The 27805-nt window shown below is 45.4% G+C and overlaps 1 protein-coding gene across 1 annotated transcript in view; it reads right to left on the reverse strand.

The window, feature by feature from the left end:
- Positions 1–27805, reverse strand: part of LOC122938300 (enoyl-CoA delta isomerase 2-like) — a 48518-nt gene that overhangs the window by 19595 nt on the left and 1118 nt on the right. Inside the window, exons 2-5 of the mRNA XM_044293711.1 lie at positions 16749–16911; positions 9644–9742; positions 6178–6360; positions 4615–4684 (exon numbers count right to left, since the gene is read on the reverse strand). Of these exons, the coding sequence (XP_044149646.1) occupies positions 4615–4684; positions 6178–6360; positions 9644–9742; positions 16749–16911 (515 nt within the window). The remainder of the gene's footprint in view (positions 1–4614; positions 4685–6177; positions 6361–9643; positions 9743–16748; positions 16912–27805) is intronic.

The following is a 27805-nucleotide window of genomic DNA, read 5'->3' on the forward strand; positions in this document are numbered from 1 at the left end:
CCGTTACAGGATCGGTTATTATTTTCTGCAGGACCTGAGGGATTAGGACCCAGGGAGGAAAAGCGTAAGCGAGGTTCCAGGTCCACCTGACTGAAAAGGTGTCGACTGCCCATGGCTCTTATCTGGGGTTTAGAGAACAAAAACGCCCCACTTTCGCGTTGTTTTTTGACATGAATAGGTCTATTTGAGGAACTCATCATTTTTTGGAAATTCTCAAAAAAAAATTTTTGATTTAGGGACCACTCTCCTGGGTCTAAAATTTTTCTGCTGAGGTAGTCGGCTTCTATGTTTTCTGAACCTTTTAGATGGGTTGCTGTGACTGAAAGTACATTTTTTTCTGCCCAGAAGAATATTGTTTCCGCCAGACCCCTTAGGATTGGAGATCTTGTGCCCCCCTGGTGTTTTAGGTAGGCCACAGCTGTTAGATTGTCGGAGAATATTTTTAGATGTTTTCCTGCCAATAGTTCTTGGGATACTTTTAGAGTCTCCCAGACAGCTCTCAATTCTCAGTAGTTTGATGATCTTTGTCTTAACTCGTTTGACCATCTTCCTTGGTTGTTTGAGGAGTCTATCTTTGCTCCCCATCCCATAACGCTTGCATCTGTAATGATCTGGACTTCTGGATTTCTCAACCAGGTTATGCCCCTCGACAGATTCTGCTTTTCCGTCCACCAGTTTAAATCTGATTTTATGCGAAAGAGGGTGGCTATCGTTTTCTCTAGGGAAGACTGTTTTCTGTCCCACTACCCTAATATCTAGGATCGAGTTATCCTGGTATGGGCCTGGCACTATGCCACTGCAGTGATGCAGAAGGCTCATGGCACTCCTGATAGAACACAGACTTTGGGATTGGAAACTCTTTCTTTACCTTGAATGATACCAACTTTTCTTGTGGTAGAGATGACATCTGGGTAATAGAATTTAGCATCACCCCTAGGAATTTCATTTGAGTAGATGGTGCTAGACAAGATTTTTTCAGATTTATTAACCAGCCCAAATCTGTAAATTTGTGAATCAGGTAATCTGTCTGACTGGATGTTTCTAGTTATTAGTTGCCTATAATAAGGACGTCATCTAGGTATGGAAACATGTTTTAATCCCCGTGACCAGAGAGGAGAGATCATTTCCACCACCAATTTTGTGAAGACCCTTGGGGCAGAAGATATCCCGAAGGGTAGAGCAGAGAACTGAAAATAATTTACCACACCGGCATTGTCTAGTAATGCAAATCTGAGGTATCTTTGTGAATTTTTGTGTATGGGGACTCCATTTTGAATTTTCTGTAGGTAATGGCTTTGTTTAACTCTTTTAGATTTATAATGGTACGGGAAGACCCTTTTCCCTTTTCTAGTACGGAGACTTCTGTTACCACTTTTGAGTCTATTAAATCCAAGACTCCCTGCCAAATTCTTCCTAACACTCTCTGGCTGTGTGAGGTTATCTGGAATTTCTTTGGAGGAGTTGAGGAGAATTCTATCCTGTAATCGTTTTCTATGATGTTCAAGGCCCATGGGTTCCGGGTCATGGATTTCCACTGGGATAGAAAACTTCTCAACCTTCCCCCAACCTTGGCGTCATTGTTTATGGGATTATTTATTTGGGGGATTAAGGAGAAAACCCCTGCCCTTCTCCCTTTTTTGATAGCTCCCCCTCCCCGATTTCCCTTTGTTGCTGTAGGATCTAGACTGAGGGTCAAAGGCACGAAAGGGCTTCTTTTTACTCTCTTCAGGGAACCCTTTCTTTTTATCAGCTGCTTTTTCGAGAATAGAGTCTAAGACCGGACTGAACACGTATTCTCCAGAAAAAGCAATAGAGCATAACTTAGCTTTAGATGTTCTATCCCCCCCCCCCCCCCAAGCCTTCATCCACAATGCTCTTCTCGCTGAATTAGAGAGCCGCATCTTTTGGATTCAGCTGAGGCATCCGCCAATAATGCTGTGGCTGACCTGAGAAGGGGAATAGAGTTTAGGATTTCCTCTCTAGGAGTCCTGTTTTTAATATGGTTTTCTAATGATGCAAAAATACATGGATCTAGCCACTGATGTTGCCGCTATGTTCGTTTTTATTCCAAACATGGATGCTTCCCGGGATTTTTTCAGTAGAGCATCAGCCTTTCTTTCCATTGGATCCTGTAGTTGAGAGGAATCCTCGAAAGGAAGGGAGGTCTTTTAAAAAACCTTTGCAACCTGGACATCAATCTTTGGTGTTTCATTAAAGATCTTTACTTCAGCTTGATCAAACAGCAGTCTGTTCCTAAACTCCCTAGAGACACCTAATCTCCTTTCTGAATCTGTCCACTCGTCCAGAAACATCTCTTTAATATTTTCATTTACTGGGAACACTTTGGATTTCTTTGTTCTAAGTCCACAAAACATCTCATCCTGGACTGACCAGGGCTTTTGTATGTCCTCAATGCCCATGGTAGTTCTCACAGCTCCCAATAATTCCTCCATATCCTCAGAAGAGAATTTTTTATTATCTTCCGCAATTTCTTCCTCCGATAGAACATCAATATCAATGTTCTGTCTAGAGGTGGAAGTCTCCTCGTCCATGTCCTCTGCTTCAGAGAAGGATTGAACGGACATCTTAGACCTTTTCGCAGGTGGAGCAGGAGGAACGGATTTGAGGGAGGCCAGGGAGGATTTTATCTCGTTCTGGATCATGGATTTAACTTCCATAAGGATAGATGGTTGCTCTTCTTTTTCAAGCTCATTAATGCAAGATTGACATAGCTTCTTTTTATGATTTTCAGGAAGTCTCTTGGTAAAAGTTGCACATCTAGACACTTTGGGTTAAATTTTGGACTCTTTCACTCCCTATAAGAGAGGAGCAACCAGGTATCAGGAGACCATACACATAAAGCATGTCAGAGTGATAGATATTCTCGCCAGAGGGGAACTCACGGTTGGAGTAGCTGAGGGGGTGTCTATAGGATCCATATGGACTGCTGGGGAATCAGGAGCCGACATCTTATTCTGTAGGAGGAACACTACTCAGGAAGCAGCGGTGTCTTGTTTGAATCTGCCACTTTTACAGCCGGTGCCGCGTCTGACGTCATCAGCGCGCGCACGTGGGTTCCAGGCTCCGCCCCCCCTGCAGGCCAAGAACAGAGTACAGCGCTGCGGCTTCGAGCTGAGGACGACGTGCAGCGTGTTATGTATTGCGTGGTCAGCTTCCACCGAGAAGGGGAAGGAGGACCGTGCGCATGCGGAGAGATAACAGGCCCCGCTGTACAGGGACGAGATTACTCCAGAATGTCCTCCTCTGCTTAGCTTTAGAATAAGCCACAGGAGGGCAGAGGAAGAGGGAAAAGACCTTCACACAGGTATTAAAATAAATAAAAATCTTCACCTCCCACAGGAGGTCTCTCCGTGAGGTGCCCCAAGGGACAGGAAACGCTGAGCGCGAGAGTGGGTGGTGGCCTTTTAAACTATGTTCCTGCCCCTACAGAGGTCAAGGGGTCAATCTCTCATGCACTTGAGATATTACATCTAAAACTATTCGCTGCTAAATTATGCCTGAGCTGTGTCAGTCTCATGCTGCTACTCCCTGTACCTTCCCCTGTCCTCTCCAAATAATTCTATGGGATGATGTGATCTGAGCCATCAGAGAGCCTGTCTTGGTTTAAAGGGAGTCTGTCACCACATTTTAGCATGTTAGACCGTTAAAATAGGGTTATGTGATCCAGCCAGAACATAAAAACGGTACCTTTGTTGTAGAAAACGGACTTTTCAATTTGCAGAAAACGAACTTATAAGATAATCTTCTGAGCCCTCTCACCTCCTAAACGGCTGATAACTCCGCCCTCCGTGCGCCTCTGCCCGCCCGTTTACTCCCCTCCCCTGTCCCTTTCCACTGCGGCAGTGCGGTACAAATCGTAGCGGGCGCAGCCGCAATGCGATGCCCGCTCCTGGCAGGGCATCGCAATACCTATTGCGCATGCGCCCGCTACGATTTGTACCGCACAGCCGCAGTGGAAAGGGACAGGTGAGGGGAGTAAACGGGCGGGCAGAGGCGCACGGAGGGCGGAGTTATCAGCCGTTTAGGAGGTGCCTGCCTGGGGCTTCGAGGATTGAGAGACCGCCCTGGGCACTTGAGAGGGCTCAGAAGATAATCTTATAAGTTCGTTTTCTGCAAATTGAAAAGTCCGTTTTCTACCACAAAGGTACCGTTTTTATGTTCTGGCTGGATCACATAACCCTATTTTAACGGTCTAACATGCTAAAATGTGGTGACAGACTCCCTTTAAAGAAGATGGATTTATCACAAAATTCAGAGAATAGTTTTGATAACAGGGGGGAGAAACCAGCTAAAAGAGGAAAACAAGACCGTTTCATACTTATCGTACACTGAAATGATATACAGAGGTTAGCTAAAGCATACAGCTACTGGAAAGAGGCCACTCTTGCTCTGGAGGGCACGGACTAAAAGTCAACATTTTGTATTGAAGAAAATAAAATGACTTTTCTATCTTTGATTTATAGTAGTAGTCACCTATTGACACTAAAGACTAAAATATAACACATAAAAAATTAAGCCTATGAAAACATTTCTGTTTTACTACTGATACTGAAATACGGGTTAAACAAATTCAATAAGGAGGGATGAACATACCGCTCAATACAGTAATAACAGAGTCATCGTTGGCAGCTTCATCTAAAGCCAGACCGACTTCCTTGTACATCTGCAAAAATTTTAATAAAATGAATTAGAGACCTACAATAGTTAAGTGTACCTAACATAAAAACAAACTCTTGACGTCAGACGTTTTAATCAAAGGATGTAAAGTCAAAAGCTTGCTAAAATGATAGGTCTATTAAATGTTTATCAATTATCAACCACATAAATAGCATTGGTGTAGCTCAGAATGAGGTAGAGGTAATTACCAAGATGAAACCAATCGTGGCAGGGTAAAGGCCCTATAAGACTGCATAATTTGGGGCCAATTATTGGGAATACAAATGCTCCTTCCTGAAAAATGGCCTGTGTAATTGTGCAGCCAATCAGACGATGAACAAGCATTTGCTCGTTCACAGGCTGATGGCCATCTTTCATGAGTAATCAGGGATGAGTTACCCATCACTTATAGAAAAGAATAAAGGAGAAACGACTGCTGTAGCAATCATTCCTCCCTCACTCAAAGTTTGCATCGGCTTGTGTAATCAGGCCAGTGCAAATGATCGCAAATGGATAACTTAGTACGGTACTTAAAAGACAATACATTTTATAGCCTTATTTTCAATTCTTATGGGCCATTAAAAATGCCTCATTTTTCATGCAGTGAAGCTGTAGGAAAAATGAGCATATACATAAAACTTACAGCTGCTAGTGACCCTTCATAAGGCAGACTCACAATCTGAAAAAGGGTTGATCAACCACCATTATTAGCCCTGTCAAAGAGTCTCTAGGAGTAACTGCAATGCCCCTGTTGCTCCTAGAGGCTCATTTGCAAATTTTAAAACAATTTTTCTCAGCAATACGGACACATATAAACATGGGACCAACTCAGATGCCTTCAGCTGCCAAGCGCACATGCAACATGTCAGCCAGTTTCATAGGTACAAACCCGCTGACAGATGCCAGATTAATTCAAAGTCTAATTGGACTGCTGGCTCACTCTGGTAATCTCAGAGTTAGAATGGAGCGGTAGTGCGTGTAATTATTCACCCATCCATTCAAACAGGGGACATATGACCTACCCCGTTGTTGTGATCGGAAGCAGTCCTAGCACTTGTACGCCACCAATCAGACACTTACCACTTAGGCCTCATGCACATGACCATATGTATTTTGTAAAAAAATACGGATGACGTCCGTGTGCATTCCATATTTTGCAAATATAGAACAGTACTATCCTTGTCCGTAATGTGGACAATAATAGGATATGTTCTATTATTTTGCGGAACGGAAATACAGACATGCAGAAACGGAATGCACACAGTACCTTCAGTTTTTTTTGCTGACCTATTGAAATCAATGGTTCCGCATACTGTCCGCAAAAAAAAAAAAAAAAAAAAAAAAAAAAAAAGGAACAGACACTGAAAGAAAATACGTTCGTGTGCATGAGCCCTTAGTCACAGCTTTCAATCTTAGAACACCCCCTCTCACTTTAATACACAGAGACAAAAAAAACATAAAAAAATAAAATTTGTGACACAAGCAAATCATTTTTGGCACCTGTAACGTGATGGCATTTTTCTTTTCTGGTCTGTTTAGGAATATCGTTGTGATATTATCTTTATTAACAACTTGTAAAGTATCATATTTCTGACCGCTGCTCAATGATGCAGAATCTTTTACAGGAGCTTCAGAAGAGATCAAACTGCTAACAAGTTCTACATAGGATTTTCTGGCTTCATCCTGAAAATACACAAAAAAAACAAAAAAAAACATAAAAGAGCAAGAGAGTAAAACTTGGCAGCACTGATTGGATAGAGTGAGTCTGTGCAGGTACACCCCCCCCCCCCCCCAAGCTGGTTACCCCCCCTCTGTACCCTTACTGCAGACTGCTAGTAATTCATAACTGTTAGTAGAAATAATATAGGAATGGCACAACATAGAGCCATAAGAATAGATGCTCCAGAATTGTTATTACATGGGGGATGCACGAAGCTATTAAAACAGACATGTCAGGAGCGGTGAAAGCCGTCGGACTAAAAAGTCGGACATACAGTACTTTTTAGTCCAGCGGCTTTCCTCGTGCACCGTCGTGCTGCGCCGGAGCTCCGCCCCCATTATAGTCAATGGGGATGGAGCAGCAGCACAGCGAAATAGCCGCAGGACGGATCTGACATGGTGAACAGCCTGTCGGATCCGTCCTGCCGCAAGTGTGAAAGTACCCTTATTTAATAACTATTAGCCCCCTTAGGGGCTGGAATCTTTTGATCCCTTCTCCTATTTACCCTAATAAAGATTTAGTAGGGTGAAGAGTATTCTGACACTCCCTGCTAAGCTGTGTCTTGTGCACAACGCAGCAGGGAGCTTACCATGGCAGGCCTGGTAAGCTTCAGAAGCCTCCAGGCTGCCATGGTAACCAATCGGAGCCCCGGGATTTCACTGTGGGGGCTCTGATCGGAAGGCAGAGGTTTTACCTCACAGATGCCGTTAAAGTGTTGATCGAGGCATTAGAGGGGTTACGGTATCATTGCACCAGGTGCACCGTACGATACAGCCGGCACCCACCATGTGTGGAGCAGGCTCACCGCAGCAGCCCACTCCATACAATTTCGGGCAAATAATGACACAAATGTAAGTCATTATGCGTTAAGGATTAATTTTTGCCCACTCTAGATAAACTGATGAATTTAGGTCTTTTTTCAAACAACAAACTATGAATTGCTATGACTTAGATTTTGTTCATTGTGTAGTCAGCATTTTTAAAGTAAGCCTGTCACCAGGAAATTAATTTTTAAAGCAGGTACCCTTGGCAATGAAATTTTATTTTATTGCCAGGGTCCTTTTTTAGGGTCTTCAAGTCATCTGTGCCTTTTCAAGGTCTTGCTGATCGACTTTACAACGTGCTGCTGTTGTGTGCATACCAGGCGCTGGAACGCGACACCATTTACCAGTTCTAGAGCACAGACATCAACAAGATACATTTCCTAGTTAGTTAAATGTAAGTTATTCATTACATAAAGATTGTGATTTAATAGCGAACAGTCACATTTTAGGACGGGTATTATCGGCTGCTTTTCTTCAAAGAAGGCCTACAAAATGTAATATGGAGAAGGTCCTTTCATGTACAGTACATTTAGAGTATGGCCACAAGGAACACATTCTGAGAACTGCATGTAAAATTCAGCAGCATTTAGAGTAGTATCAGAGTGTATGAGATATGAACAAATCTGAACCTCGCACTACGGATCTGCATCAGAATCCACACAACTTGTAGTGTGCATTTTAAATCTTATTGCAGATCTCCAATGTAAAGAGTGAAATCACTGTCAAATCTGCAGTATTTCTGCACTTGAAAACCACAGCAGAACCTACTACTATCTGATGTCAGACCTAATATATATATAAGTTATTTTTTCATGTAAAAAATGTCTGTAGCCTTTAAAAAGGTAAAAGTCTTCCTTGTGAAAGACAATATACAAGCTTACTGGTAGTAATGTAGAATGTTGATGAAATATCTGTCCAGTTGCCAAAAGGGTCATTATGGCAATTTGGGTCCTCCTCTAGATAAACTGATGAACTGGATGGACTTAGGTCTTTTTTCAAACAATAAACTATGAATTGATATGAATATGATTTTTGTTTATTGTGTAGTCAGCCTGTCACCAGGAAATTCGCTTTTAAATCAGGCACAATGCCTTGTAGGGCTAGCTCAGTTGAATGTAGTGATAACCTTTCACATGGCGATTCATTTGGGAGAATTTTTCTTTTTTTATCCAAATGCAAAACCTGTTAGGCGCACCGAGGGCATACCCAAACCACTGTAAGCAACCGTGCACTTCCTCAACAAGCCCCTCCCTCTCCTTTTAACAGAGCCATACAAAGTGACTTTGCAGAAACCCGTCAATCAAAGGGGACAGGGAGGGGCTGGCAGAGGAAGCAGGAGGAGCCAAGGTGCACAGAGTGACTTGGGTCTGCCCTCGGTGCACTTAACTGCCAATTTGCATAATTATTAAAAGTATTTTTATTTTTTTCAAGGATTGATAAGTGAAAGACATCATTGCATTCAGAGTAAATAGCCCTACAAGGCATTGTACCTGATCTAACAGTGAATTATATGGTGGCAAAGATTATACAAGACATTGCCCAATTGAAACAAAAACTATGATGAATGCGTTAATAAAGATTACCACACAATGTAAAACCTGAAATCATTCATCTGATCATATATTAAGATAATGATACAATTTAAGTATTGTGTCAGTAATTTCTGGACTTAATCTTCCATCAATAATACTTAAGCTTATTAAAAACTGAGTTTCTCATCCATGGCATAGCACCCATAATAATTAAACAATGGCCTCAAGAAACTGGAGCGGCTGTAGACTTTTAACTTGCAGGAGGAATTAACGCTCATCCTAGAATTTGCTATAAACAATTCTTCAGAGTTTTTCAAAGCCTCAGATCTCAGGTCTAAGGGGCTTAACTGGGGTGTGAACAATCATTATTATTTACTGAAGATTACAAAAACAAACAAAAAAAACTCATTTTTAGAAAAAAAATTCATTAATGGCTTGCAAGACAAGCCGTGTCTATAAGTCATATCAGGACATTTCCCTCTGAGGCATTTAGAGGTTTTCTTCTGTTGGATTCCTTATGAAACAGTGGTTCAGGGGATAAATAACGTGTAAGGGTCCATTCACACATCCGTGTGTGTGTTTTGCAAATCCGCAAAACACTGACACCGGCAATGTGCGTTCCGCATATCACCGGCACTTAATAGAAAATGCCTATTCTTGTCCGCAATTGCGGACAAGAATAGGACATGTTCTATTTTTTTTCTGGATCGGAATTGCGGACCCGGAAGTGAATGGGTCCGCAATGGAGCCTAATACAGAGCTGCAGATGTAGCAGGGTTAGCACTCAAACTCAAAGATACACTAATCACCATATTGCGGCAAGGTGAGTGCCTAGGGCTCTGTAGTATGGATCCACAGGGACTGGGTGTGATGCCGAAGACATTTCTTACCTTTGATAAACTTTCAAGTGACTTCCATGCATCCCACTTTGCCTTATTCACAAAGTCCAGCATGCCAGGCTTAGGAGTACTGCAAGACCCTTGTGTTGCCTAGGAAAAATGTGTACAGTCATTGAACAACATCATGAGACTATCCCACTGTGGTATATTTATACAGTTTATTAACTGCCTCACATCCGCCCATAGGATATAAGCGTCCTATGGGTGGATGTTTATCTCTGAACGGACGTTCTGTGGACGCTAATTGTGCATCTGCCGAGCGCGGTGTCCCTGCCTTCTAGATCGCTGTAAACACAGCGCTCAACGAGCGATGTGTATACAGATCAGGAAGCGCAGGCCCGGTGGTCATGTGACCGCCGGGGTCGGGAGAGTGTAGGAGCTGTCGGGTCTTCCATATACCACGATCAGCTCTGCACTGAGGCTGTACAGTGTTGTATTCTGCTGTACAGCCTCTCTGGGGGCTGTTTTTTCCCCTGTAACTGGAGCTACTATGTCAGCCCCAGTTACAGGAGAAATCAATAGTGGAAAAAAAAAAAAAAAAAAGTGAAGTAACATGTCCCCCCTGTCTTGTATGACCTTAAGGGGGAACACAAAGTGTGAAAAAAAAAAAAAAAAAAGTTTCACATGTCAAAAATTAATAAAAATATATTCCCCAAGTAAGAAATAAAATTGTTAAAAATAGAAAAAAAATGAAATATTGCCGCATCCGTAACAACCGGCTCTATAAATATATTACATGATCCACCCTTTCTGCTAAACACCATAAAAAAAAAAAAAAAAAAACAGTGCCAAAAAAATAAACAACGGAGACACGAAAATATGTTTGTTTTTTTTGCTTCAAAAGTGAAATAAATAAAAAAAAGACATATTAGGTATCGCCGCATCCGTAACAACCAGATCTATGAAAATATCACATAACCTAACCCCTGAGGTGAACACCGTAAAAAAATTAAAATAAAACAGTGCCAAAAATTCTATTTTTTGTCGCCTAACATCACAAAGTTCACCACCAAGCGATCAAAAAGACATATGCCCCCCAAATATAGTACCAATCAAACCGTCACCTCATACTGCAAAAAATTAGAACCTAAAAAAGCTATGGCTCTCAGACTATGGAGACACTAAAACATATTTTTTTTGGTTTAAAAAAATGCTATTATTGTGTATAACTTAAATAAGAAAAAGTATACATATTGGCTATTGCCACGTCCGTAACGATCTGCTCTATAAAAATGTCACATGACCTAACCCCTCAGGTGAATGCTGTAAAAATAAATAAAAACTGTGCTAAAACAACCAATTATTTGGTCACCTTTCCCCATAAAGTGAAAAAAAAATATGGCATTCAGAAAATGGAGACACAAAAACATAATTTTTTTTTTTTAAATGCTTTATGTAAAACTGAAACAAAGAAAGTAGACATATTTGATATTATTGCGTCCGTAACAACCTGCTCTATAAAAATAGCACACGATGAATGTTGTAAAAAAATCAATTAAAAAAGTGCCAAAAAAGCCATTTTTTGTTAACTTGCCTCACAAAAAACTGAATATAGAGCAATAAAAAAATCATATGTACCCCAAAATAGTACCAATAAAACTGGCACCTTATCCCCTAGTTTCCAAAATGGGGTCACTTTTTGGGAGTTTCTACTGTAAGGGTGCATCAGGGGGGCTTCAAACGGGACATGGCATCTAAAAACCAATCCAGCCTTCCACCATATGGCGTTCCTTTTCTTCTGCGCCCTGCCATGTGCCCTTATATCAGTTCACGACCACATGTGGAGTAAACCGCAGAATTTAGGGTAATAAATATGGAGTTTTGTTTGGCTGTTAACCCTCTATGTGTTAAAGAAAAAAAAATGGATTAAAATGGAAAATATGCCAAAAAAGTGAAATTTAGAAATGTCAACTAAATTTTCCTTTAATTCTTGTGGAACACCTAAAAGGGTTAACAAAGTTTGTAAAATCAGTTTTAAGTAACTTGAGGGGTGTAGTTTCTACAATGGGGTCATGTATGGGGGGGTTTCTATTATGTAAGCCCCACAAAGTGACTTCAGACCCGAACTGGTCCTTAAAAAGTGGGTTTAAAAAAAAAAAAAGTTAAGAATTGCTTCTAAAATTCTAAGCCTCTAACGTCCTAAAAAAAAAAAAAAATGACATTTACAAGATGATGCCAACATAAAGTAGACATATGGGGAATGTTAAGTAATAAATATTTTATGAGGTATCACTTTATGTTTTAAAAGCAGAGAAATAGAAATTTTGAAAACTGCGGGTTTTTCAAAATATTTGGTAAATTTTGGATTATTTTTTAAAAAGAGGTGAAATAGATCGACTCAAATTTACCACTGTCATGAAGTACAATGTATCACAAGAAAACAATCTCAGAATGGCTTGGATAAGTAAAAGCATTTCAAAATGATTAATCTCATAAAGTGACTCACGTCAGATTTGCTAAATTAGGCCTGGTTGGGAACGGGGCAAATGGCCGGATGTGAAGTGGTTAAGAGAATGTCCAGAAATCAGAAAGCGTCCTAGCCATTAAAATAGCAGACATAGCATACATGTCTGACCAGGTTCAAGACTGATATGGATTAGATTTAGGGTCCATTCACACGTCCGCAGAATGGGTCCAGGTGCGGCCCCATTGTTTCTCTATGGGGCAGGAATGGATGCGGACAGCACAGTGTGCTGTCTGCATCAGCATTACCGGACCGCGCCGCTGATCTTCCGGTCCGCGGCTCCGTAAAAAAATAAAACATGTCCTATTCTTGTCTGCAATTGCGGACAAGAATAGGCAGTTCTATGGGGGTGCCGGCTGGGTGTATTGCGGATCCGCAATACACTACGGACGTGTGAATGGACCCTTAGATTTCTCTCAGGGTGCAGGCACACAAACATACATTCACAATGCAGTTTTTGATTTTAGCTAGCTGAAAATTATTAAATCATTTCGATTTTCCCCATTCCTATAACTGTATTTATTGAAAAAAAAAAAAATTTTTTTTTAACAATGCTGTCTCACTATTACATGAAAGAGTCCCTTACATTTAGGATATGTTCACAAACGCTGTGGATTTGCTGAAGCAATCTTGTGTAGAGTACGGTACCAGCAGAGTGGATAAGATTTTAAGAAACCTCATCCACATGCTGTGAAAAAAAAAAAAAACATCTGCAGCGTGAATTGACATACAACTCAGATTTTAAAACCTGCAGTATGCCAATTTATGCTGTGTGTATCCATCACAGATTTCACCCTTTAGGCTGCGTTCACACGGGCGAGATTTCCGCGCGGGTGCAATGCGGTAGGTGAACGTATTGCACCCGCACTGAATCTGGACCCATTCATTTCTATGGGGCTGTGCACATGAGCTGTGATTTTCACGCATCACTTATGCGTTGCGTGAAAAATCGCAGAATGCTCTATATTGTGCGCAATGCAGGCCCCATAGAAGTGAATGGGGCTGAGTGAAAATCGCAAGCATCCGCAAGCAAGTGCAGATGCGGTGCGATTTTCACGCATGGTTGCTAAGTGACAGTCTATTCACTGTATTATTTTCACTTATAACATGGTTATAAGGGAAAATAATAGCATTCTGAATACAGAATGCTTAGTAGGTGGTCAATTGAGGGTTAAAAAAAAATAAAAAAAATTAACTCACCTTCTCCTCTTGATCTCGTAGTTCCTGGTCTCTTCTGATGAGATGTCGGTTAAAGGACCTTTAGTGACGTCAGATCACATGCTCCAATCACATGGTCCATCACCGTGGTGATGGACCATGTGATTGGAGCATGTGATCTGACGTCACCACAGGTCCTAGCCGTTAGTTCATCATTGAAGAATAAAGAAGAGACCGGGAACTACGCGATCAAGAGGAGAAGGTGAGTTAATTTTAAAAAAAAATTATTTTAACCCTCAATTGACCACATACTAAGCATTCTGTATTCAGAATGCTATTATTTTCCCTTATAACCATGTTATAAGGGAAAATAATACAATCTACACTACAACTAACCCAAACCTGAACTTCTGTGAAGAAGAAGTTCGGGTCTGGGTACCACAGTCGGTTTTTTATCACGCGAGTGCAAAACACATTGCACCCGCGCGATAAAAACTGAACATCGGAACGCAATCGCAGTCAAAACTGACTGCAATTGCGTACCTAATCGCACGGGTTTGCCGCAATACACCGGGACGCATCCGGACACGCCCGTGTGAACCCAGCCTTACAATGCAGAGGGTGAAATCCACAGCATACCCACTTGCGGAAATGTGGCAAACCCACAGAGGAATTTCTGCCCTGTGTGACCATACCCTAAGGCCTCTTTCACACAGTTGAGTTTTCCACGCGGGTGCAATGCGTGAGGTGAACGCATTGCACCCGCACTGAATCCAGACCCATTCATTTCTATGGGGCTGTGCACACGAGTGAGTTGCGTGAAAATCGCAGCAAGCTCTATTTTGTGCGCAACGCAGGCCCCATAGAAGTGAATGGGGCTGCGTGAAAATCGCAAGCATGTGCGGATGCGGTGCGATTTTCGCGCACGGTTGCTAGGAGACGATCGGGATGGGGACTGTGTATATTCACACTGAAGGCATCAAAACTATGAATTAACACATGTGGAATTATATACACATAACAAAAAAGTGTGAAACAACTGAAAATGTCATATTCTAGGTTCTTCAAAGTAGTCACCTTTTGCTTTGATTACAGCTTTGCACACTCTTGGCATTCTCTAGAAGAGCTTCAAGAGGTAGTCACCTGAAATGGTTTTCACTTCACAGGTGTGCCCTGTCAGGTTTAATAAGTGGGATTTCTTGCCTTATAAATGGGGTTGGGACCATCAGTTGCGTTGTGGAGAAGTCAGGTGGATACACAGCTGATAGTCCTACTGAATAGACTGTTAGAATTTGTATTATGGCAAGAAAAAAGCAGCTAAGTAAAGAAAAACGAGTGGCCATCATTACTTTAAAAAATGAAGGTCAGTCCCCAAGTGCAGTCACAAAAACCATCAAGCGCTACAAAGAAACTGGCTCACATGCGGACCGCCCCAGGAAAGGAAGACCAAGAGTCACCTCTGCTGCGGAGGATAAGTTCATCCGAGTCACCAGCCTCAGAAATCGCAGGTTAACAGCAGCTCAGATTAGAGACCAGGTCAATGCTACATAGAGTTCTAGCAGCAGACACATCTCTAGAACAACTGTTAAGAGGAGACTGTGTGAATCAGGCCTTCATGGTAGAACATCTGCTAGGAAACCACTGCTAAGGACAGGCAACAAGCAGAAGAGACTTGTTTGGGCTAAAGAACACAAGGAATGGAGATTAGACCAGTGGAAATCTGTGCTTTGGTCTGATGAGTCCAAATTTGAGATCTTTGCTTCCAACCACTGTGTCTTTATGCGACGCAGAAAAGGTGAACGGATGGACTCTACATGCCTGGTTCCCACTGTGAAGCATGGAGGAGGAGGTGTGATGGTGTGGGGGTGCTTTGCTGGTGACACTGTTGGGGATTTATTCAAAATTGAAGGCATACTGAACCAGCATGGCTACCACAGCATCTTGCAGCGGCATGCTATTCCATCCGGCTTGCATTTAGTTGGACCATCATTTATTTTTCAACAGGACAATGATCCCAAACACACCTCCAGGCTGTGTAAGGGCTATTTGACCATGAAGAAGAGTGATGGGGTGCTGCACCAGATGACCTGGCCTCCACAGTCACCGGACCTGAACCCAATCGAGATGGTTTGGGGTGAGCTGGACCGCAGAGTGAAGGCAAAAGGGCCAACAAGTGCTAAGCATCTCTGGGAACTCCTTCAAGACTGTTGGAAGACCATTTCAGGTGACTACCTCTTGAAGCTCATCAAGAGAATGCCAAGCGTGTGCAAAGCAGTAATCAAAGCAAAAGGTGGCTACTTTGAAGAACCTAGAATATGACATATTTTCAGTTGTTTCACACTTTTTTGTTATGTATATAATTCCACATGTGTTAATTCATAGTTTTGATGCCTTCAGTGTGAATCTACAATTTTCATAGTCATGAAAATAAAGAAAACTCTTTGAATGAGAAGGCGTGTCCAAACTTTTGGTCTGTACTGTATATCTATAATAATTTAACTTTAACCATGGTGCTGGATCATGTGATGGACCATGTGATGAGCGCAGTGACGTCACCACAGGTCCTTTTCCTCACAGATGAAGGCAGAAGAGAAGCCAGGCTGCGCGAACAAGTGGATTAAGGGGAGTTAAATTTTATTTTATTTTTTAACCCCTCCAGCCCTATTGTACTATGCATTCTGTATTAAGAATGCTATTATTTTCCCTTATAACCATGTTATAAGGGAAAATAATACAATCTACACACGGGTACCAAACATGCCGATTTTTCTCACTCGCGTGCAAAACGCATTAAAATGTTTTGCACTTGCGCAGAAAAATCGCACATTTTCCCATGACGCACCCGCATCTTATCCGGGCCAAAAACATGACGCCTGTGTGATAGAGGCCTAAGGGATCTGATCTAGTCATGAGCGAATCAGTTCATTCATCTGAGCAAATTCTCCGTCTGTGAGGAACTGTCCCTCTACAGGCAATTCCGTTCTCTGCTGGCGGATTAACAGGGTTGCACATCTCGTGCAGCATGATAATCTTGTGCATGCAACATTACTGCCATTATCCGCGCATGCGCAAATTATGTGCTGGAACTTGTGTGGCAGCGCATGTCAATTCGTAGATGTAGTCTTACTAAAGTGACAACCTTGTATGTATAACATTAAAGGAGTTGTTCACTTTCTAGATTGATGACCTATCCAATATCAGATCGGCAGAGTCTGACTTCTGGCACCCCTGCCGATCAGTTGTTTGAAAAGACCGCAGCGCTTGTACGAGTGCTGCCTTTTCTTCATTGTTTAGCTGCAGCCGTGAGCAAATGTAATTACATCTCAGCCGTCCCCATTCACTTCAATGAGGCAGCTCCTTTCTATTAAAACAGCTGGATGGCGGGAGTTGGCCCCCGGCCGATTTGCTATTGACGACATATCAAATATAAAAAAAAAACAGACGGCCTCTTTAATATATTTAGCACTCTATTACCTGCTTAAACAGTGCATACAGTTTCAATTTTATGTCATTGCCAGGGTCCTTTTTCAGAGTCTTCAAGTCATTCTGTGCCTTTTCAAAGTCTTGCTGATTGACTTGACTACGTGCTGCTGTTGTGTGCATACCAGGCGCTGGAACGTGACACCATTTACCGGTTCTAGAGCACAGACATCAACAAGATACATTTCCTAGTTAGTTAAATGATAGTTATTCATAACATAAAGGTTATGATTCTATAGCAAACAGTCACATTTTAGGACCGGGTATATCTGCTGCTTTTCTTCAAAGAAGGCTTACAAAATGTAAGGGTACTTTCACACTTGCAGCAGAGGATTCCGGCAGGCAGTTCCGTCGCCGGCAATCCAGATGCAGATCCCTCTGACAAATGCATTGCAATACGGGATCCCTCTCTCCGGTGTCATCCGGAAAAACGGATCCGGTATTAATTTTTTGGGCATTTTTAAAAAGGTCTGCGCATGCCGGTTCCATTTTGCCGAAACACTTAATGCCGGATCTGGCAAGTGCATGCTGCAGTATTTTCTCCGGCCAAAAAACGTAAGAGGGACTGAACTGATGGATCCTGAACGGAATGCTTTCCATTCAGAATGCATTAGGATAAAACGGATCTGTTTTTTTCCGGTAATGAGTCCAGAGGACGTAACGCAACACCTGAAAAGAAAAACGCTAGTGTGAAAGTACCCCAATATGGAAAAGGTCCTTTTGTGTACAATTAGAATATGGCCACATGGAGCATAAAATCAGCAGCATTTACAGTAGTATCAGAGTGGATGACATCTTAACAAATCTGAACAGAGAGTATCTGCATCAGAATGGCTTTGCTCTTCTCCACAGTTTGGGGCAGGTTTATGAAGACTGGCATACATGCCTGTGCCAGCACAATCTTTATAAACAGGGGCATAATGATAATGGTACATAATATTGACATCAGACTAGAGCTGCACCAGGTATCGAAGTATCAATACGATAACAGGTCTGCGCAGCCTAGCATCAGTTAGAGAACATGGCAATCCGCTCTCAGACCGCTCCATGTTCCCTCAGCAGCACAGTGGAGTCCCTCCCTCCCACTGTGACGCGGCTGCAGCTGCCACCAATGGGGAGATAGCACTGCGGAGGAGGGGAGGGACTGTGGGCACTGCGCCACTAATGAATGTATTAAACACATTAATTCAAGTGTAGGCAGCGGGTGCCAGCGGCGGTATCACATACCAGGCCTCTATGACAGGACAGGGCGATCTGCTGCAATTAACCCCTCAGGTACCGCACCTGAGGGGTTAACTGACGCAGTTCAGTGGATCGCCCTGTCCTTTTATTGAGGCCAGGTATGCGATATCGCCGCCGACACCCGCTGCCTACACTTGAATTAATGTGCTTATTACATTCATTGGTGGCGCAGTGCGCATTATAAATTCTAAGTATTAGAATCATTTGTGGCACAGTGGCCACAGGGGCCCACCCCATTGTTATATTGATTGGTTGCAGTGGCCACAGGGTCCCCTCCCCTTCGTTGGTGGCAGTAGCATTTCCCAGCAGTGTGATTGTGCGACGCTACTGAAGCCCTGGCTGCCACGGTAAGCTCCCTGCTGCTGTGTGCACTAAGCTCTATTAGGGTGAAAAGGACAAGGGTTTAAAAGATCCCAGGTTCTAGCCCCTAAGGGGGAAATAGTTGGTAAATAAAAAGTAAAAAATACAAAAAAAACTAACACACACTAAAATACTAAAAGTTGAAATGTAAAATTTAAAAAACCATAAAAAAATAACATATTAGATATCGCCACACCCGAAAAAGTGCAAACTATTAAAATATAAAAAAATATTTCCTATGTGGTGAATGCCATAACAGAAAAAAAAAGTATCAAAACTGCGATTCGCCATTTTTAGTTACCTTGTCCCTTGTTACGTTCCATAAAATGCGGAATGCACACGGCTTTTTTGGCGTTTCATTTTTTTTGCATGGTATCAAATGGTATCAAGTATCGCAATACTTTTTTATGGTATCGAAATGGAATCAAGATTTTGGTATCGTGACAACCCTACATTGGTCACTAGATTTCTACACATTGAATAGGCGGGCAGCTACAATAAAACTACAGGGTGGGCCATTTGTATGGATACACCTTAATAAAATGGGAATGGTTGGTGATATTAACTTCATGTTTGTGGCACATTAGTATATGTGAAGGGGGAAACTTTTCAAGATGGGTGGTGACCATGGCGGCCATTTTGAAGTCTGACATTTTTAATCCAACTTTAGTTTTTTCAATAGGAAGAGGGTCATGTGACACATCAAACTTATTGGGAATTTCACAAGAAAAAACAATGGTGTGCTTGGTTTTAACATAACTTTATTATTTCATGAGTTATTTACAAGTTTCTGACCACGTATAAAATGTGTTCAATGAGCTGCCCATTGTGTTGGATTGTCAATGCAACCTTCTTCTCCCACTCTTCACACAGATAGCAACACCGCAGGAGAAATGCTAGCACAGACTTCCAGTATCCGTAGTTTCAGGTGCTGCACATCTAGTATCTTCACAGCATATGCTGTGCTGCACCTGAAACTACGGATACTGGAAGCCTGTGCTAGCATTTCTCCTGCGGTGTTGCTATCAGTGTGTGAAGAGTTGGAGAAGAGGGTTGCATTGACAATCCAACACAATGGGCACATTTTATACGTGGTCAGAAACTTGTAAATAACTCATGAAAGAATAAAGTTATGTTAAAACCAAGCACACCATTGTTTTTCTTGTGAAATTCACAATAAGTTTGATGTGTCACATGACCCTCTTCCTATTGAAAAAACTAAAGTTGGATTCAAAATGGCCGCCATGGTCACCACCCATCTTGAAAAGTTTTCCCCCCTCACATATACTAATGGGCCACAAACAGGAAGTTAATATCACCAACCATTCCCATTTTATTAAGGTGTATCCATATAAATGGCCCACCCTGTATATTATAGTACATACGATATATTACGACCATCTCTCCAGTTTCGTTTGCTTAACAAAAACGGACACGGAACAACGGAACCCCTTTTTGCGGACCGCAAAAAAAAAGGAGATTTTTGTGAAACTCACCTGTAAAATCTTTTTCTCGTCTTTTCCATTGGGGGACACAGACCATGGGTATAGCTTAGAGGTATTACTAGGAGGGACACTATGCAAAAACGAAGCTCCTCCTCCTCGGGGTATACCCCCAGACACCTCCAGGAGGACTTCAGTCGTTGCAAAAGCAGTAGGAGAAGGAGAACTGAAAAAAACACAATGGAAACCATCACACCAACTAAACAAAAAAAGCGGGCGGGAGCTGTGTCCCCCAATGGAAAAGACGAGAAAAAGATTTTACAGGTGAGTTTCCCAAAAATCTCCTTTTCTCGTACATTCCATTGGGGGACACAGACCATGGGACGTCCAAAAGCAGTCCATGGGGTGGGAAAAACCAACACCGCCAGGAGAAAAAACGTCCAACCGTTAAACGGGCACCACGGCCTGCAATACCCTGCGCCCGAGGACAACGTGTGAACGTATGCAAGGACGACCAAGTGGCAGCCTTACACAACTGGGAGGCGGAGGCGCGATTGCGTCTGGCCCAGGAAGCTCCCACTGCCCTTGTGGAGTGAGCGGTAATCCGCGACGGGGGAACCTGACCACGAGCGCGATAGGCCGCAGCAATAGCGGAACGGATCCACCGCGCCACAGTAACCTTGGAAGCCGCCAGACCCTTACGAGACCCCTCGGGAACCACAAAGAGGGAGTCCGAACGACGAAAGGAGGCGGTGGCCCCCAGATACACTTTCAGGGCCCTGACGACGTCCAGGGAGTGGAGAGCACGTTCCTTGGGGTTCGCCGGAGAAGGACAAAAAGAGGGCAGGACAAGATCCTCGTTAAGGTGGAACGGGGAAACCACCTTGGGCAAAAAAGAAGGAACCGGCCGTAGCACCACCTTATCCTGGTGGAAGACCAGAAAAGGCTCCTGACAGGAAAGCGCGGCCAGCTCCGAAACCCTCCTGATGGAGGTAATGGCCACCAGAAAAACCATCTTCCAGGTGAGGAAGACTAGGGAGACCTCCCTCAGAGGCTCAAAAGGCGCCTCCTGAAGGGCGCGCAGGACCAGGTTAAGATCCCAGGGTGGTAAGGGAGGAACATACGGAGGAACCAAATGCGCCACCCCCTGCAGGAAGGTTCTCACAGGCTCCAAAAAGGCAATAGACCGTTGAAAAAAGACCGCCAAGGCCGAAACCTGACCCTTCAAAGAACTGAGCGACAGCCCCACCTCAACGCCGGACTGTAGAAAGGCCAGCACCACCGGAACAGAGAAACGAAGCGGCGGAAAACCCGACTTCTCACAAAAGGTTAGATAGGCCCTCCAGGTGCGATAATAGATCCGCGAAGAAGCCGGCTTTCGAGCTCTGATCATGGTTCTCACCACTGCATCAGAGAAGCCTCTCTTCCTAAGGATGTAGGTCTCAATAGCCACGCCGTTAAACGCAACTGACGTGAATTCTGGTGGAAGAGCGGTCCCTGAGATAGAAGATCCTCTCTGTCGGGAAGAGGCCATGAAACGTCCGCTAACATTTGGACGACGTTGGAGAACCAGGCGCGGCGAGGCCAATCCGGAGCGATAAGAATGGTCGGTATCCCCTCCGCCTCGATCTTGCGCAGCACCTTCGGCAACAGAGGAAGTGGAGGGAAGACATAGAGGAGGTCGAATCGCTGCCAAGGAGACACCAGCGCGTCCACTCCGCACGCCCTTGGCTCCCGAGCGCGGGCCAGGAACACCGGCACCTTGTTGTTTAGCCGGGACGCCATTAAATCCACGTCCGGATGGCCCCATCGGCGGAAGATGCCCTCGAACACCTCCGGATGTAGGGACCACTCTCCCGGATCCACCTTGGTGCGGCTCAGAAAATCCGCCGTCCAGTTGTCGACGCCCGGAATGTACACCGCCGACAACACTGGAACATGAGACTCCGCCCATAGGAGGATCCTCGCCACCTCCTGCATCACTGCCCGACTGCGCGTTCCGCCCTGATGATTGACGTAGGCCACAGCCGTGGCATTGTCCGACTGAACACGCACCGGCCGAGCCGCAAGGAGGGAAGTCCAGTGGGAGAGGGAGTTGAAGATCGCCCTTAGTTCCAAAACGTTTATCGGAAGACTGGATTCCTCTGTCGACCAGACCCCCTGAACTGTGAGGTTCCGGAGAACGCCTCCCAAACCGATGAGGCTGGCATCGGTGGTGACTATCGTCCAGGAGAACAGAAGGAAGGACCTCCCTGATGAGAGATTCGGGGAGGCCTGCCACCAGGGGAGAGACAACCGAACGTGCCGGGACAGGCGGACGGGAGCGTCCAGACCCCGAGAGGTCTTGTCCCATAGGGCAAGAATCCACTGTTGTAACGGTCGAGTGTGGAACTGGGCATACGGAATCGCCTCGAAGGAGGCGACCATAAGGCCCAGAACCCGCATGCACTCCCGAATGGTGGGACGAGGAGCTTGTAGAAGGAGCGACACCGCCCTCCGAACCTGAGAGGACTAGGAATCCGGAAGAAACACCCGAGAACTCGAGGTGTCCAAAATCATCCCCAGGAAGGAGAGTCTCTGGGAAGGGTGCAGAGAGGATTTTGGTAGATTGATCAGCCACCCGAACCGTTCTAGAGATTGAACGGTAATTCGGACGCTGTCCTCGGCCTGTGGAAGAGACGGGGCTTTTATCAAGATGTCGTCCAGGTAGGGCAACAACGAGATGCCCCTGGTGCGAAGAAGCGCCATGAGAGGCGCCAAAACCTTGGTGAAAACGCGAGGGGCGGTCGCCAACCCAAAAGGCAGGGCGACGAACTGGTAATGACGACCCCAGATGGCAAAACGCAGAAAGCGATGGTGAGACTTCGCAATCGGGACGTGCAAGTAGGCGTCTTGAATGTCCACAGACGCGAGAAATTCCCCCGGAAGCAGAGAAGCAATAACGGAGCGAAGGGACTCCATGCGAAACTTCCGCACCCTTAGAAACTTGTTCAGAAGCTTCAGATCCAGTATCGGGCGCACCGACCCCTCCTTCTTCGGAACGACGAACAGGTTTGAGTAAAAACCTGTTCCCTGTTCGTCCGGGGGAACGGGAAAAATGACACCCCGGTCCAGAAGAGAGGAGACCGCCAAAAGGAGGTCCGAGGCCCTGGCTGGATCCCCCGGAACGCGAGACGGGAAAAAGCGTTCCGGCGGGCTGGACGCGAACTCCAATTTGTAACCGGACGTCACAATCTCCAGAGCCCAGGCGTCCTGAACGTGAGCCCTCCAGACCTGCTGAAAAGAGAGCAAACGGCCCCCCACCACGAGGGGTGGGGGCACCCCTTCATGCGGAGGGCTGCTTGGGAGCAGGGGGACGGGTTGACTGTGCCCGTGGTCGCCAAGAGGGCTGGGGTTTGAAGAAAGGCTTCTTGCGGGATTCCTGGGATCCCCCAGCCGACGAGGACGAAGACGTCCTGGCCGTGGAGAAGCGACGAAAGGACTGGCCCCGGAACCCTGAAGCCCGAGATCGAAAGGGCCGTTTGGATCTGGGGTGAGGCAGATGAGTACTCTTGCCCCCCGTTGCGGCAGAAATGAATTCGTCCAACTGGGCTCCAAAGAGTCTAGATCCTTCAAAGGGAAGGTTAGCGAGGGAACGCTTGGAAGAAGCATCAGCATCCCACACCTTCAACCAAACCTCTCTACGCTGAATGACCGAGAGGGCCGAAATACGGGCAAATAGGGAACCGATATCCATCGAAGCCTCACAGAGATATTTAGAAGCCTGAGACATTTGGAGAATAAATTCCAAAGTGTCTGCAGGGGCGCCCTGTTCCGTCAGATCCTGGTGGTGGCGCCGCAACCACGCCGTAAGGGCTCTGGCAACCCAAGCCGACGCAAAAGCCGGTCGCAGGGAAGCGCCCGCCAGAGAGAAGATGGACTTGGAAAGTGAATCCAGGCGTCTGTCCACCGCATCCTGCAGGGAGGAACCGTCTAGGACAGGAAGGGCCGTGTTCTTGGCCAACCTGGCCACCGGTGGATCTACCTTAGGGGAAGAAGTCCACTTTTCCACCGAGTCAGAGGGGAAAGGGTAAAGCGTATCCATGCGCTTGGTGGCCGAAAATTTCTGATTGGGTCGGTCCCAAGCCTTTGATATGACCGCTGTGAATTCCTCATGAACGGGGAACACCGCGGATTCGGGCCTTTTGGGCGGAAACAGGGAGAACTCCCGACTAGTGGAGGGAGTGGAATCTCCGTGGATATTAAAAGTGTCACGGACAGCCTCCACCAATTCGGATACCATGGTGGAAAGCTTAGGCAGGGGTTCCCGCTCCGTGGCCTCGTCCGAAACGGACAATTCCCCTTCGGATTTGCGCTCCCCACGAGAGGGAGAGTCAACCGGGCATGCCTCAAGGCGTGGGGGAGAAGCGGAGTCATCCGATGAGGAATGCTGCCGCTCACGCTGCCTCTTAGACGTCAGACGCCCCCTGTGAGAATCACTGAGAGGGGATGGAGCGGTGGACGCCACTGGAGTAGTAGCTGCCATACGCTCCATGAAGGACATGGCTGCCTTGGCAACTAGGGCCAGATCCGCTGCCGCACTAGACATGGCGGAAGCCCAGGCGGGTACCGCCGGTTCCGCAGGGGCAGAGGGAGGACTGGGCTGAGCAAGAGAAGGAGGCTGATCCTGTCCAGGAGCAGGGCACGAGTCACAGGTGCCAGAGGCAGAAAAAGGCAGAAGGCACACCTTGCATGACCCCAAAAGAGCCTGAGAGGAGGCCTTGGCAGATTTAAGTGCCCCAGGCTTTGGCATGATGGAACCCCACAGTAAAAGATCTCCTACCAGTTGCTGCAAAGATCAGGAGCAGAGCAAGCTGTTCTCCTACCACCCAGGCAACGCTAGCAGAAGTCTCCGGTGTAGAGAGATGAGGAGCTGCACGGCCGTGAGCAAACAGAGTCTCTGGTGTAAGGAGAGTCAGAGCAGCATGCCGAGGCTCCGCCCCCCCGAACGCGTCACTATGGCGCGAAATAAGCGCGCGAAAATATGCGCGCGAAAATAGGCGCGCGCGAGATTTAAACACCCCGACTCCCCTCACGTGGTGCAGAAGGGGTTAACGAGGCCATGGAGGAGCGGCCTGCCGGCGGGCGCTGAGAGAGAGCAGCAGCCAAGGCCCGACGAGAGAAGCGCTGAAGCCCACAGTTTAGGGGGGAAGAGATGCCAGTACTCCAGTGCCAAAATGAAGAAAGTGCCCCCATCAGGATCCTTCTTGAAGCTCACCCAGGTAGCCACAGACAAACAGACACAGAGGGAGGGGGAGGGACTGGGCAATACTTATCTGCTCAGCATGCTCCCTCGATGTCCAGACCAGCAGGGATGCGCCTCTTCAGACTTCTGACTCCAATCCAGGAGAACAGTGCTCTGGAGGAGGGTAGGCAGCAGGCGTCCCAGCAGCTGGTGGGATGCCAGAGCTGACATGTTGAGCCTGGATCCACTTTTCTTCTGTGGGGGGATGGGAGGTAGCCAGGACACGTCGAAAGACGGTGGCAGACACTCCACGGGGCCAGGAAAGCGCAATGCTGACCTGCGTCCCCATCTGAAAACAGAAAAGAAATAACAAACAGGAGAAGAGTAAGCGTCACCTCCTTGGACAGACACTAAGCAAAGACTGAAGTCCTCCTGGAGGTGTCTGGGGGTATAGCCCGAGGAGGAGGAGCTTCGTTTTTGCATAGTGTCCCTCCTAGTAATACCTCTAAGCTATACCCATGGTCTGTGTCCCCCAATGGAATGTACGAGAAAATACTGTCGTGTGCATGAGGCCTTATGCAAATCTTTTTTTTTTATAGCTGAAATATTTTTTAACATGGCGAAACCTAATATGTTTATTTTTTATTGTTTATATAGTCTTATATCTAAAATTTGGAAAGTGGGATGATTTCAATTTGTAATATTTTGTATTTAAAATTTTAAACTTTTATTTTATTTTATTTTTATACTTTTAACTTAGTAACTATTAGCCCCCCTAGGGGGCTAGAACCTGGGATCTTTTGATCTCTTGTCCTATTCACCCTATTAGAGATCTATTATGGTAAATATAATTTTTGACGCGCTCACTGCTGAGCTGTGCCTCGTGCACAGATTAGCAGGAAGGTTACTATGACAGCCCTGACAACCTCCAGCAGGCCTCAGGCTGCTGACAACCTCCAGCAGGCCTCAGGCTGTCATGGCAACTGATCAGAGCCTTGATATTTCTCTCTGGGGGCTCTGGTCGGAAGTCAGAGGGAGCAGCATCCTTCTGTCTTACCTCACAGATGCCACATTTATTATTCATCACAGCATTCGAAGGGTTAAACAACTGGGTCCAGCACCATTCCCAGTAATTGCTGCCGAGTGCCTGCTGTAATGTACAGCCAGCACCCGCTGTGTATGGAGTGGGCTCACTGTGGCAGCCCGTACCATAAAATTCCCTGCACATAATACCATACATGTATAGCTTTAGGTGTTAAGGGGCTAATTTAAAGGGGTTGTCTGGGTTCAGAGCTGAACCCGGACATATCCATAATTTCAACCAAGCAGCCCCCCTGACTTCATGCTCCGATGCTCTCCTTGACCTGCACAGGATCGCGCAGGGCAAGGGCTCTTTTATTTACTATAACACACTGTCGGGCGGAGGCTTCCGTCCAGAAGTGTGTTTGTTGACGTCACCAGCTCTAATGGGCGGGCTTTAGTGCTGCCCGAGCCATTTTACAGGCTAGGGCAGCGTTAAAGCCAGCCCATCAGTGCCGGTGAGGTGACGTCACCGAACACACTGCTGGGCGGAAGTGTTCGCCTGGCAGCCCGAAAGAGAGCCGGTTCATCACCAAAACTCCACAAAATGCCTTTGTCCTGCGCAACTCAGCGCAGGGCAAAGGAGTGCATCGGAGCATGAACTTGTCAGGGGGCTGCCTGGGTAAAAATATGGGTATGTCCGGGTACAGCTCTGAACCCGGACAACCCCTTTAAATGGTGGGAAAATTGATAGAGAGAAATTATATCACAGTTAGGCCTCCTGCAAACAAACGTGTGCATCCCATGGTTTTGCTGCGGGCCGCAATGCACGAACACCGTCAGTGGGGCAGCCGCAGCGGATGGCGGTCCCTTAAATGGGTCCGCGATCCGGCCGTTCCGCAAAAAAGATAGAACATGTACCATCTTTTTGCGGAACGGAAGTACGGGACGAAACACCACGGAAGCACTCCGTAGTGCTTCCGTAGGGTTCCGTATCTCCGGATTTGCGGAGCAATTGAAGTGCATGGGTCTGCATCCGTGATGCGGAATGCACACGGAACGGCACCCGTGTATTGCGGATCCACAAATGCAATACGGAAACGAGGCGCACACATTCGTGTGCAGGAGGCCTGGGGAAGAGTCAAGAAAAGTAATAGGAGGCAAAGAAAAAAAGTGTGAAAAGGGCAGAGAAGTCAAACGAAAGGCTCTGCTTGCACCAAGTATACAACTACAAACCACATAGACTACCAGTAATTATAGATATATTATATATATATATATATATATATATATATATATATATATATATATATATATATATATATAATATAAAAAAAAAAAAAAAAAATCAGACTGCACTCCAGAGAGATCTTCAACAAAACAGTGTGTTTTATTCACCCATGAGGTGGCAAAGAGCGACGTTTCGGCTCATTTATGAGCCGAAACATCGCTCTTTGCCACCTCATGGGTGAATAAAACACTGTTTTGTTGAAGATCTCTCTGGAGTGTAGTCCGATTTTTATTCTATACAAGAGGGTAAGCGTGCAAAACGCATTGCACTTGCGCAGAAAAAAAACTGAACGGAACGCAATCGCAGACAAAACTGACCAAAATTGCGTGCCTACTCGCACAGGTTTCCCGCAATGCATCCAGACAAAAACCGTGACGCCAGTGTGCAAGGGGCCTTAGAGGTAAACTACAAAACGTACAAAATTGTCCCTATGAGACTGTGAGCTCCACTGGGGACAGGGACTGATGAGTGC

This window comes from Bufo gargarizans, chromosome 5 (genome assembly GCF_014858855.1).
Source record: "Bufo gargarizans isolate SCDJY-AF-19 chromosome 5, ASM1485885v1, whole genome shotgun sequence".
NCBI classification, from domain to species: Eukaryota; Metazoa; Chordata; class Amphibia; order Anura; family Bufonidae; genus Bufo; species Bufo gargarizans.